The sequence below is a fragment of the Babylonia areolata genome, chromosome 23, assembly GCF_041734735.1.
Source record: "Babylonia areolata isolate BAREFJ2019XMU chromosome 23, ASM4173473v1, whole genome shotgun sequence".
In the NCBI taxonomy this organism is placed as follows: domain Eukaryota; kingdom Metazoa; phylum Mollusca; class Gastropoda; order Neogastropoda; family Buccinidae; genus Babylonia; species Babylonia areolata.
In genome coordinates, this window is record NC_134898.1 from 38,932,113 (window position 1) to 38,945,812 (window position 13,700).

General features: G+C 42.8%; 1 protein-coding gene across 1 annotated transcript in view; it reads left to right on the top strand.

Annotated features, from left to right (window-relative positions):
* The window catches only part of LOC143297673 (proto-oncogene tyrosine-protein kinase ROS-like), a 62,304-nt gene that overhangs the window by 12,045 nt on the left and 36,559 nt on the right, over positions 1-13,700 (top strand). Inside the window, exons 10-19 of the mRNA XM_076610093.1 lie at positions 1-93; positions 1,326-1,489; positions 3,162-3,337; positions 3,927-4,056; positions 5,053-5,300; positions 5,827-5,890; positions 7,397-7,602; positions 8,900-9,093; positions 10,503-10,819; positions 13,317-13,487. The exon at positions 1-93 is cut by the window's left edge and continues 260 nt beyond it. Coding sequence (XP_076466208.1) covers positions 1-93; positions 1,326-1,489; positions 3,162-3,337; positions 3,927-4,056; positions 5,053-5,300; positions 5,827-5,890; positions 7,397-7,602; positions 8,900-9,093; positions 10,503-10,819; positions 13,317-13,487 — 1,763 coding nt within the window. The remainder of the gene's footprint in view (positions 94-1,325; positions 1,490-3,161; positions 3,338-3,926; positions 4,057-5,052; positions 5,301-5,826; positions 5,891-7,396; positions 7,603-8,899; positions 9,094-10,502; positions 10,820-13,316; positions 13,488-13,700) is intronic.

Here is a 13,700-nt window from a genome sequence, read left to right on the forward strand (position 1 = left end):
GTGGATGGCCAGCCTGATTGGGCAGGATGGGAAGAGCGCCCTGGAGATCAAGCAGACAGTGCGGCTGGCCGCCAGCTTCCACAGCATCTCGCAGTGAGTGGGGGGCATGCTTGTTTTTGCTGATGCCTGTTTATACACACATGTATGTGACGCGTGCGTATGATTAAGTGTATGCATGTGTATGCCCGTACAAAAACTCGTACATGCATGCACACATATACACACGCACACATGCACACATGGGTGCGCACATATGCACGCACATATGCATTCACACATGCACACACACACACACACACACACAGGAAAACATGTATGCACATACACAAAGACTCACTACAACAATAATCGAACAAAACCAGAGTTTGCAGTTTGCTGAATCATCTGAGAGAAGTCAAGAAAAACTAATGTAGGAAAATCCACTTTGATAGGAAAACTAGTAAAATTGCAGGCAGAAAAAAACAACAAAAAATGGGTGGCGCTGTCAATGTAGGGAAGCGCTCTCCCTGGGCAGAGCAGCCCGAATTTCACACAGAGAAATCTGTTGTGACAGTTTCAGTTTCAGTTTTAGTTTTAGTTTCTCAAGGAGGTGTCACTGCGTTTGGACAAATCCATATACACTACAGCACATCTGCTAGGCAGATGCCTGACAGCAGCATAACCCAGCACGCTTGTCAGGCCTTGAGTGCATGCTTATATATTTGTGTACCTATCAGAGTTGATTTTTTGTATTTTATATATAATTTTGCCTGAGGACAACACTCTTGTTGCCATGGGCTTTTTCTCAGTGCACCAAGTGCGTGTTGCACTCAGGACCTCGGTTTATCATCCCATCTGAAAGACTAGATGCTCGGTTTGATTTTCCAGTCAAACTTGGGATAAAGGGTGAGAGCAGGATCCGAACCCACACCCTCACGGACTCTCTGTGTTGGCAGCTGAGCATCTTAACCATTCTGCCACCTTCCTTGGTTGTGACAAAAGAGTAATACAATACAGTACAATACAGTACAGTACAATACAATACAATACAATACAGTACAGTACAATACGGTACACTACACTACACTACACTACATTACACTACACTACACTACACTACACTACACTACACTACACTCCACTGCAATGTAGTGCAATGCACTACACTACACTACTCTACTCTACTCTACTCTACTCTACACTACACTACACTACACTACACTACACTACACTACACTACACTGTTCTGCACTGCACTGCACTGCAATGCAATGCAATACACTACACTACACTACAATACAATACGATACAATACAATACAATACAATTGCCTGTGTGCTGTGCAGGACGTCTGGCCTGCAGTACTATTCCCACCGGCTGTTCTGGGTGGACAGCGTCAACGCCCTGGTGGTGGGGGACATGGAGTGTAACTACACGTCAGTGGTGGCCCCCACCTACAACAACGTCACCAGCTTTGCCGTCGCCCACCCCTCCATGCAGCACTTTCCAGGTCAGAGAAATCAGTCTTTTTTTCTTCTTTGTTTTTTTTTTTTCAATATGATGCCAGTGTGTACAAAATACAGGTACTTTATTATCTGTCTGTCTGACCAGCGCCATAGCTGAATGGTTAAAGCGTTGGACTTTCAATCTGAGGGTCTTTGGGTTCGAAACACGGTGACGGTGCCTGGTGGGTAAAGGGTGGAGATTTTTACGATCTCCCAGGTCAACATATGTGCAGACCTGCCAGTGCCTCAACCCCCTTCGTGTGTATGCAGAAGCATAAGATCAAATACGCACGTTAAAGATCCTGTAATCCATGTCAGCGTTCGGTGGGTTATGGAAACAAGAACATACCCAGCATGCACACCCCTGAAAACGGAGTATGGCTGCCTACATGGTGGGGTAAAAACGGTCATACACGTAAAATCCCACTCGAGTATATACGAGTGAACGTGGGAGTTGAAGCCCACGAACGCAGAAGAAGATCTGTCTGTCTAAAAGATACAGTTTTAATAACACATTTGCTGATAACTTTCCTGACGAGAAAAGTCAATTACTGTTTTTTTTGTTAACACCAATGTGTGCAAAATACAAGACAGCTTGATTATCATAATATATTTCAAAAGGATAGATTTGAAACACATATGCTAATTCAAAATAAAAAGGGTAACAAATTAAAAATCAACAGTATGGTATTGTTGTATGTTATGATCTTCTTTTTTTGTTTTGTTTTTGGTTGTTTTTTGTTGCTTTTTTGTGGTTTGAAGTTGTGATTAAGAAGTGTATGATATGAATGATAGCAATGAGAGCTGGGGCTGCAGAGATTGACTAGTCATCCCTTAGTCGACGGGCACAATAGCCGAGTGGTTAAAACGTTGGACTTTCAATCTGAAGGTCCCGGGTTCGAATCACGGTGACGGCGCCTGGTGGGTGAAGGGTGGAGATTTTTACGATCTCCCAGGTCAACATATGTGCAGACCTGCTAGTGCCTAAACCCCCTTCGTGTGTATATGCAAGCAGAAGATCAAATATGCACGTTAAAGATCCTGTAATCCATGTCAGCGTTCGGTGGGTTATGGAAACAAGAACATACCCAGCATGCACACCCCCGAAAACGGAGTACGGCTGCCTACATGGCGGGGTAAAAACGGTCATACACGTAAAAGCCCACTCGTGTGCATACAAGTGAACATGGGAGTTGCAGCCCACGAACACAGAAGAAGAAGAAGAAGAAGAAGAATCCCTTAGTCTTTTATTGAACTTTTGCGTATGTGATGAGTCATTTTGGAGGCAGATTAGATGACTTGCAGATAACTTCTGTAAATGTACTAATGAAACTGAATGATATGCTTTCTGACTTGAACAAAAACAACAGTTAAAATCCTTATGGTATGTAACTTTGTGGTATGTGTGTGTATGTGTGTTGGAGAATGTGTGTATGATGGTGTGTGCTTGTGTGTGTGTATATATGCATGCTTTGTGTGTGTGTGTGTGTGTGTGTGTATGCATGCTTTGTGTGTGTGTGTGTGTGTGTGTGTGTGCACGTGTGGATATATGTATTTGAATGTATGTGTATGTGTGTGTGTGCACATGTGCATGTGTATTTGTGTGTATGTGTATGCATGTGTGAGTGTGTGTGGATGCACATTCATGCATGTGTGTGTGTGTAAAAAAAACAACAGAGGACGTATCGGAGGAGGAGGTGCTGGTGATCCCGCAGAAGATCAACCAGACCAACATCCGCACGGTGGGCGACTGGTCCAACTTCAACCTCACCTGGGACAGGGACCCTGACGTCAACCATGGCACCGTCTTCTTCAAGCTCTTCCTGCAGATCGGCAAGAAACAGATTCATAAGGCAAGCTGACAGGAGTCCTAGGTTTTTTTGTGTTTCGGAGGGATTGGCAAGGAAAAGATTCATAAGGCAAGCTGACAGGAGTCCTAGGTTTTTTTGTGTGTCGGAGGGATTGGCAAGGAACATATGTGTGTTAATGTACATGGTTGTATAATATGTATCTGTGCATATCCAAGCTCACATGGATGAATACCTGTGTGTGTATGTTAATGTACAGAGATGCGATGTCTATCTATACAAGCATATGGACAGAGTAGATAAAGGATGTCTGGTATGAACAAATATAAAAGTTCTACATTATGATTATTATTATTATCATTACTATTATTACTATTATATTTTTATGTTTTATCTGTCTGTCTGTCTGTCTGACCGTCTGTCTACCTACCTACCTACCTGCCTACCTACCTATCTATCTATCTAAGATCTATCTATCCATCTATATATCTGTCTATCTATCTATCTATCTAACTATCTAAGATCTATCTATCTATCCACCCATTGTTTTTTATTAAAAGCCAGGGAAGATAGAACTGCAGTTGTTGTGTTCCATGTCCATGCTGATTGTTGTGCTGGTCACTGCTGTCCCCAGACCACGTCCCAGCCGTGGTTCAACATCCGAGGGAGGTCCCCCTACACTCTGCTGGTGGTGTCCCTCCAGCCCTACACCTACTGGGGCTACGCTGAAGCCACCACCCTCTCCATCAGGTCGCCCATGTCCAGTGAGTCCTTCTGCTTGTTGATCAGTGTGTAACCCTGGGGAAGGGATGTGGCACAGTGGTTAAGATGCTTCTCTGCCAATACAGTATCCGTGAGGGTCTGGGTTTGAATCCTAGTCTCACACTTTCTCCGGAGTTTGACTGGAAAATCTAACTGAGGTTCTGGTCAATGATAAACAGTAAAGAGTGGTAACTCTCTCCATGTACAAGGGACAATTTCAAGTCAATGCTGCTTATGCTATCGATTCAGCTAGCACACAGGTAAATAAAAGGTACATTGGAACAAACCCAGACACTTCCTCTCTGAGTGTCTGGTCATTTGGATGAGATGATAAACAGGTTCTGTGTGCAGCACGCACTTGGTGCACTGAAAAAGAACCCATGGCAACATAAGTGTTGTCCTCTGGAAAAATTCTGAAGAAGAAATCCACTCGGATAAGTACACAAATATGTGTGCATGCACTCAAGGCCTCACTAGTGTGCTGGGTTATGCTGCTGTCAGGCATCTGCCAAGCAAATGTGGTGTAGCATATATGGATTTGTCTGGTCATTTATCAATGTGTCACCTATCCTTCACTTCTTCTGGTCGTCAATCAGGATGTTGTTTCGTCCATGTTCACTGAGTCCTTCACTTCTGGTCATCAGTAAAATGTTTTCCTCACCCATGTCCAAAATGTAAGATAAACAGCTTTTGAAATGTCCGTACAGCAACAGAGAAGTTCATGAATTTAGACATAGAAGATTTGTTCACTGTGTCCTTATTTACCCAAAAATGAAAGTCATCAACAGCCAACAACATTTAAAAAAAAAAAGCCCATTAAGGATAGTTACTATCAATGTCATGCTAAGTATTCAAAATCTATACCTCCTAAAAAAATTTCACACAAAGAAAGTAGCAAGTACGTGAAGTATATTCCACCTAAAAATGATATTTCAAGAAAGTAGCAAAAAACAACAGCAACAGAATCTAAGTGCAAATCGAAACATTGTCATCCACAGTTCCCCAAGAGCCGATGACTCCAAGAGTGTACGTGACACAGCACAAAAACGCCAGCACCGCCCACATTTCTCGCGCAGCCGATTTTCGTTGGTCGACGCCGCACGTGACCAATGGAGTTCTGAGCCACCACTTCATCACCTACTGGCGCAAAGATCAAGCAGGCCGCAAGGAAACCATACAGGTGTCTGGCACTGCCCGGCACTTCATTCTGACGCCACTCGCCACCTCCCAGACTTACTCCTTTGAGGTGAGTGCGGGCAAAGTTCTATGTCCTGCTTGCCAAGAATAGGTAGGAGAGAAGGACGTGAACCACCACGCGTGCAGGAAGTATTTGAATCCTGATGGTGAACAGGCCCTTGAACGAGGCCTCAAGCACCACAAGAATAAGTTGAAGTTCAAGATCAAGTTTGTGAACACCCACACAGAGACAGAAACATGCACATTTACATGCGTGCACACGCACACGCACACGCCCACGCACATACACGCATGCAGGCAGGCATGCACACAAGGATACATACCTTACACAGAGATTTTTAAATTAAAAGATGTTTTAATGTCCATCTAGACTCATACTTACACATGCACACACACACACACACACACACACACCATGCTCTTGCATGTTTTTTTTGTCAGTATGTGTACATTGTGCGTGTGTGTGTGTGTGTGTGTGTGTGTGTGTGTGTGTGTGGTTGTGTAAACATACACATGAATGTGTGTGTGTGTGTGTGTGTGTGTGTGTGTGTGTGTGTGTGTGTGTGTGTGTTCAGGTTGTGGCCTGCACAGAGGCAGGTTGTGGCCCCCCTTCATCCACTGTCTCCGCTGTCACTGATGGTAAGTGCACTGTGTTGTGTTGTATTATATCACTATTTTGTCGCAACAGATTTCTCTGTGGGAAATCTGTGCTGCTGTCCCCAGGGAGAGGGCATTGCTACAGTGCAGCACCACCCATTGTTTTTCTTCTCTTTCTTTTCTGCCTACAAGTTCATTTGCTTTTCAGTTAGAGTGGATTTTTCATCAGAATTTGATGCTTGTCGGCCATGGATTTTGGCCTGAGTTTATTGTCATGGATTTTGGCCTCATGGATTTTGGCCCATCTTTATTGTCACGGATTTTGGCCTGTCTTAATTGTCATGGATTCTGGCCTGTTTTTATTGTCATGGATTTTGGCCTGTCTTCACTGTCATGGATTCGGGCCTGTTTTTATTGTCATGGATTCTGGCCTGTCTTCACTGTCATGGATTCTGGCCTGTTTTTATTGTCATGGATTCTGGCCTGTCTTCACTGTCATGGATTCTGGCCTGTCTTCACTGTCATGGATTTTGGCCTGTCTTAATTGTCATGGATTCTGGCCTGTCTTAATTGTCATGGATTTTGGCCTGTCTTTATCCTTGTCCTTTGGTTTGTATATGTCACTTTTTAAAAAATGTTGGTCTTCATCATTGTAACATAATTTATCTATCTTTCTCTGTTTCTATATTTAAAAAAAAAATTATCTAAATTAGTATTATCTCTCTCTGTTTTATGCATTAAAAATATCTTAGTTAAGTCAGCACTTATTTGAATATCTGCTTTATATATATATATATATATATATATATATATATATATATATATATATATATATATATATATATATATATATTTGCTTCTGATTGCATTTTTTCGGATTGAAAAATAAGTATCACTTTGTTTATATAGATATTAGGGGCGTGACTGCGTGTGAATGGGTGATTGCCATTGCATCGTGTCTAAATTAACTTAGAGAAATACGCTATACAATCACCATTCATTACTGTTACTGTTTGAATTATTATTATTATTATTATCATTATCATTATCATTATGATCAAGAATCTACAAAAGTGTTGGCTTCTTGAACTAAGCACAACGGTGAACACTGTATTATTATTATTATTATTATTATTATTATTATCAAGAATCTACAAAAGTGTCTGCTTCTTGTACCAAGCACAGTGGTGAACCCTGCACTAATATTGTTATTAATATTAATACTATTATTATTATTATTATCAAGAATCTACAATAGTGTCGGCTTGTTGCACTGTGTACAGTGGTGAACCCTGTACTATTATTATTATTATTATTATTATGATAAAGAATCTACGAATGTGTTGAATGTTGCACTGTGTACAGCAGTGAACCCTGTACTATTATTATTATTATTATGATCAAGAATCTACAAAATTGTTTGCACTGTGTACAGTGGTGAACCCTGTACTACTACTACTACTACTACTATTATTATCATTATTACTATGATGATGATGATGATGATGATGATTCTACAGAAGTGTTGGCTTGTTGCACTGTGTATAGCGGTGAACCCTGTCCCCATGCTGCTCATCGCCACCTCTGCTGGTGTGAACGTGTCAGAGTTTGACAACAACCTCACCTCGGCCACCGTCCTCCTCAACCAGGTGTCTCCATCAGCCCTGGCTTACCTGGCTCAGGACAACCGCACCTTTTGGATTGAGAGGAATGACGCTCTGTTTGTGTCACAGAACTCAGAGCAGAAAACGGAGGTACGGTCACAACAAGATGAGCAGGTGTTTTGTTTGTGTTAGTTGTGGGTTTGTTTTTTTTTTTTAGGAGTGTGTGTGTGTGTGTGTGTGTGTGTGTGTGTGTGTGTGTGTGTGTGTGTGTGTGTGTGTGTGTGTGTGTGTGTGTGTGTGTGTGTGTGTGTGAATTTGTGTGTGTGTGTATTGGAGAGGTAGAGATGATATTGTATCAGCGCTTATCACTCTCTGCATTTTCCCCTTTTTTTAGGAGTGTGTGTGTGTGTGTGTGTGTGTGTGTGTGTGTGTGTGTGTGTGTGTTTTTGAGAGGTAGAGGTGATATTATATCAACGCTTATCACTCTCTGCATTTTCCCCTTCCTCTCTTTTAGTTGTGTCCTACTTTGCGCTCTGAGTCTGTTAAGTTTAGGGTACAAATGTGTTATCTAGATCAGTGTATAATAAGCCTTTGACATCCAAACTATGCTTGAGAACCAGTCAATTGTATGCTATGCCCATTTTCAAGAACACTCATGAATTGTGTGGAATTCATTGCCCTGCACATACTGATTCTGAGTGTGGTGTGGTTCTGTATTTAACCTTCATTGACGAGGGTAACAGATAAGCAACAGGCTTCTTTCCATCCATCCAGCTGTCATGAACAACATGACTGAGCCTAACTGACTGTGCAAGACAAGAAAATCATTGTACAGGTATCTTTACATTCATCCTTCCTGGATTATGTGAGACAAGAAAAGAAAAAAATACTGGCTTTTTGACATCCATCCAGCCCTTATGGACAACACAACCGAGTCTTACTGACTGTGTAAGACAAGATAAGCAGTGAACAGTCTCTTCATCCATCCCTCATGGATAACATGACAGTCTTACTGACTGTGTAAGACAAGATAAGCAATGTTCAGGCTTTTTGACATCCATCCCTCATGTTTAACAGGACTGAGTCTTGCTGACACTGTAGAGCAAGAAAAGCAATGTTTAGGTATCTTCACATCCAGCCCTCGTGGATAACATGACTGAGCCTTACAGACACTGTAAGACAAGAAAAGCAATGAACAGGTTTCTTAACACCCATATAACATGACAGAGTCTTGCTGACTGTAGGACAAGACAGATTCTTAACTCATGATGGTTTGTTGTGGTGTTGAGAGCTAAATGAGTAAATTTATGAGTTAACTTATTTACAAGGGTAACGGTAAAGCAAGATACAGTCTTTGAGGATAATGTGACTGAGTCTTGCTGACTGTGTAAGACAAGATAAGCAAAGTACAAGCTTCTTCACATCCATCTTGCTCTGTGTCGCTCAGCTGGTGGAGATGAGCGGGCAGGGCAAGGACTTGAACCTGGACTGGATCAGCCGCACCCTGTATGTGGTGGAGAGGACCGAGGGGCCCTCAGCCAGCAGCACCATCATGGGATACCATATGGACCAGGACATCTACACCCGTGTCATCGTCAGCCAGAACACCATCGGCTCTGTCATCTCCGACCCTTACGCCAGGTACAGGGGGACGTGTAGCATGCTGAAGGGAGGAATTGGGGTTGTGGGGGGTGGGGGGGGGGGGGGTCAGGGGGCAAGGGGGGGGGGGGATACGATATGGGTTTAGTATGTGTGTGTGTGTGTTGCAACGTTGGTGTGTGTATGTGCATGTGTGTGTTACAATGTAGGTGTGTGTGTGTGCATGTTTCAATATAGGTGTGTATGTGTGTATGCAGCAATGAAGGTATGTATGTGCGTATGCTGCAAAACGTAGGTGTGTGTGTTTGTATGCTACAACATAGTGTACAAAATAGGTATGCATATGTGTTTGCTACTACATAGGTGTATGCTTTTTGTGTGTGTGCGAGTGGGGTTTTTTGCATTGGCATGCAGGCATATATCAACATGTAAAACATGTTCAGTTGGGCTGTTCAGTGTAAAAACCAATGCATAAAACATGCCTTAAAAATTAAAGCAACTTATATGCATAACCCTGCACAGACATCCAAGCAGACACTCAAAGAACACTGATTCACATGCATAAGCACACACACAGACACACACACACACACACACACACACACACACACAGACACACACAGACACACACACACACACACACAGACACACACACACACACACACACACACACACACACACACACACACACACAATATGTCAAGTTATTGGCTATTGGATACACATATTAGAGCTTCCTCAAAATTCACTTGTATACACAACATATAAATGCATGTATCGTCAAACAAATAAAAATGTTCAGTGGCTACTTTTCATAAGAAATGTATTAACTAGCACTGGATTAGATCATGTTTGGAAAAATCAGTTCACTTTTAGTGTTTAAAGATTAAAGTGTGCTATATCCAAGAAGTTTGAAAATGAATATGTAAAATTTTGGAAACAGAAACTTAACAGTTCATCTGAATTAGAATTTTACAAGAACGCTGTGACAAATTATAAAATTGAACTGTATTTAAAGAATACAACAAATACACAGCACAGGAAAGCACTGACCATGTTACGAATCAGCGCCCATGACTTACAAATCAAACAAAAACTGTGTGATACTTTAACAGTTTAGAAGATGAGATTCACCTTTTAGACAATTGTGTAAAGTACAATACTTACAGACACAGATTCCTAATCGATATATGTCGTCCAAATGCAAAGCCTAGTGAATTGATTCTTCTAACAGAATTACAGCCAAGGCTGGTGAAATTTGTTCACGAATGTTTCTCTTCTTAATATGCTCATGTTTATGTTTCATTGTGTCTTATAAACTTTAAGGTTTTATGACAATAAAAAGTATTCTATTCTATTCACACACAGCACACACACCAAGCACACACAACACAACACAACACTAATCCTACATATACAAATGTTGAATCCTCCGGTTTGGTTTTGCACAGCATGCTGCTGTGGACAGAAGTGGACCGCTTTGGACAAGGCTCCTTGATGTCGGCCACCATGGGAACATCGGAACAGAAAGCCATTCTCGGTAAACACATCATCGGCGATGGGCTCCGCAAGAAACGCGCTATCTATCCCGTATGCCCATGTATGGATTCGATGAACGTGTCCCCAGTGATCGCCATGGACTACTACACAAAGCATGGCCAGAACGAGGTGGTATTTGTGGATGTCAGGAGCAACACCATCTTCACCGTTGACATCAATGGCTGTAACTGCTCAGTCATCTTCAAACCTTCCCAGGGGGAAGTCCATGGTGAGTGGTGTCTTTTTTTTTTTTTAAATTTTTTTTTTGTCTCAAGATTCAGGAAAGTTATTGAGGGCAAGAGGAGTGTTTGGGTGGAGCAGAACTTTTTCTCAAGATATAGGAGAGTTATTGAGGGCAAGAGGAGTGTGTTTGGGCGGAGCAGGATTTTTTCTCAAGATATAGGAGAGTTATTGAGGGCAAGAGGAGTGTGTTGGGGCAGAGCAGGATTTTTTCTCAAGATATAGGAGAGTTATTGAGGGCAAGAGGAGTGTGTTGGGGTGGGGCAGGATTTTTTCTCAAGATATAGGAGAGTTATTGAGGGCAAGAGGAGTGTGTTGGGGCAGAGCAGGATTTTTTCTCAAGATATAGGAGAGTTATTGAGGGCAAGAGGAGTGTTGGGGTGGAGCAGAACTTTTTCTCAAGATATAGGAGAGTTATTGAGGGCAAGAGGAGTGTGTTGGGGCAGAGCAGGATTTTTTCTCAAGATATAGGAGAGTTATTGAGGGCAAGAGGAGTGTGTTTGGGTGGGGCGGGATTTTTTCTCAAGATATAGGAGAGTTATTGAGGGCAAGAGGAGTGTGTTGGGGTGGGGAAGGATTTTTTCTCAAGATATAGGAGAGTTATTGAGGGCAAGAGGAGTGTGTTTGGGTGGGGCGGGATTTTTTCTCAAGATATAGGAGAGTTATTGAAGGCAAGAGGAGTGTTGGGGTGGAGCAGAACTTTTTCTCAAGATATAGGAGAGTTATTGAGGGCAAGAGGAGTGTGTTGGGGCAGAGCAGGATTTTTTCTCAAGATATAGGAGAGTTATTGAGGGCAAGAGGAGTGTGTTTGGGTGGAGCAGGATTTTTTCTCAAGATATAGGAGAGTTATTGAGGGCAAGAGGAGTGTGTTGCGGCAGAGCAGGATTTTTTCTCAAGATATAGGAGAGTTATTGAGGGCAAGAGGAGTGTGTTGGGGCAGAGCAGGATTTTTTCTCAAGATATAGGAGAGTTATTGAGGGCAAGAGGAGTGTGTTGGGGTGGAGCAGGATTTTTTCTCAAGATATAGGAGAGTTATTGAGGGCAAGAGGAGTGTGTTGGGGTGGGGCAGGATTTTTTCTCAAGATATAGGAGAGTTGTCTAGGGCAAGAGGAGTGTGTTTGGGTGGGGCGGGATTTTTTCTCAAGATATAGGAGAGTTATTGAGGGCAAGAGGAGTGTGTTGGGGTGGGGAAGGATTTTTTCTCAAGATATAGGAGAGTTATTGAGGGCAAGAGGAGTGTGTGGGGGCAGGGCAGGGTGATGAGGGTGAGGGGGTGGGGGAACAGAGGTAAATGGAAACTTAAAAAGAAATAAAATAAAACATAAAGATATGGTAGTAAATACAGAGTGTTAGCAATAGGGCAGAAACTGTTGGCTCATTTCAGAGATAGGTCTGTTTGAAGATGGCAGCTTGTTTTAAGAGGTAAAGTGGTGATGTGTTTGTCCTTGAACGTAATAATGTGTGTGTATATGTGTGTTTGAATGTTTTACTGACAGTCTGAGTGAAAGACAGGAAATGAACGATGAGTGCTCAAAGGCAGCTGTCAATCAGCTCTACCCAGGTAGGCAGCTTGTATGTAAACGACTTCATGATTGGAAAGCACTTAGACTTTGGTCTCTGACTGACAATAGGCGCTATGTAAGTATTGATATCAACATGACGCTCAGTTGCCAATACAAAGTCTGTGCGGGTCTGGGTTCGAATCCCGCTCTCACCCTTTCTCCCAAGTTTTGAAAAATCGAACTGAGTGTCTAGTCATTCAGATGAGACGATAAACCGAGATTCTGTGTGCAGCACACACTTGGTGCACTGAAAAAGAACCCATGGCAACGAGAGAGTTGTCCTCTGGCAAAATTCTTTGGAAGAAATCCACTGGCATAGGTGGACAAATATACATGCATGCACTCAAGGCCTGACTGAGCACATTGGGTTAAGCTGCTGGTCAGGCATCTGCTTCTCAGATGTGGTGTAGCATATATGGATTTGTCTATACATAGTGATGCCTCCTTGAGAAACTGAAACTGAAACTGAAACATCATGTACACCATAAGCTTTGGCTTGTTGCTGCTCTCTGTGTCCGCAGTGCCTTCACTTGCTTTTGAGAATGCTTCTTCTTCTGCGTTCTTGGGTTGCAACTCCCACGTTCACTGGTATGTACACAAGTAGGCTTTTACATGTATGACCGTTTTTACCTCGCCATGCAGGCAGCCATACTCCATTTTCAGGGATGTGCATGCTGGGTGTGTTCTTGTTCCCGTAACCCACGGAACGCTGACATGGATTACAGGATCTTTGACATGCATATTTGATATTCTGCTTGCATATACACGTAAAGGGGGTTCAGGCACATGCATGTCTGCACATATATTGACCTGGGAGATGGGAAAAATCTCCACCCTTTACCCACCAGGCGCCATTACCGAGATTCGAAACCAGGACATTGAGAATAAAATAATGTTTAAAACCAAACGTCATGTACCTGACAGGCCTGCCTCCCAGCCTGCTGGCGGTGGACCACCTGCGAGTGTACTGGTACAACAGCAGCGAGGGCCAGCTGTACAGCATCAACAAGATCACACGGGACAAGGTGCAGAAACAGAACCTAACCGGGGTGCAGGACATTGTGGCCTACGGCAGACACCTGCAGCCCTTACCTGGTCAGTTGGAACACATGCCTCTCTCTCTCTTTGTCTGTCTGTCTGTCTCTCTCTCTGTCTGTGTCCCTCTCTTTGTATCTCTGTCTCTCTCTGTGTCTCTCTCTGTGTCTGTCTCTGTCTCTCTCTGTGTCTCTCCCTGTCTCTCTCTCTGTGTCTCTGTCTCTGTCTGTGTCTCTCTCTGTCTGTCTCTCTCTGTTTCTCTCTCTGTCTTTG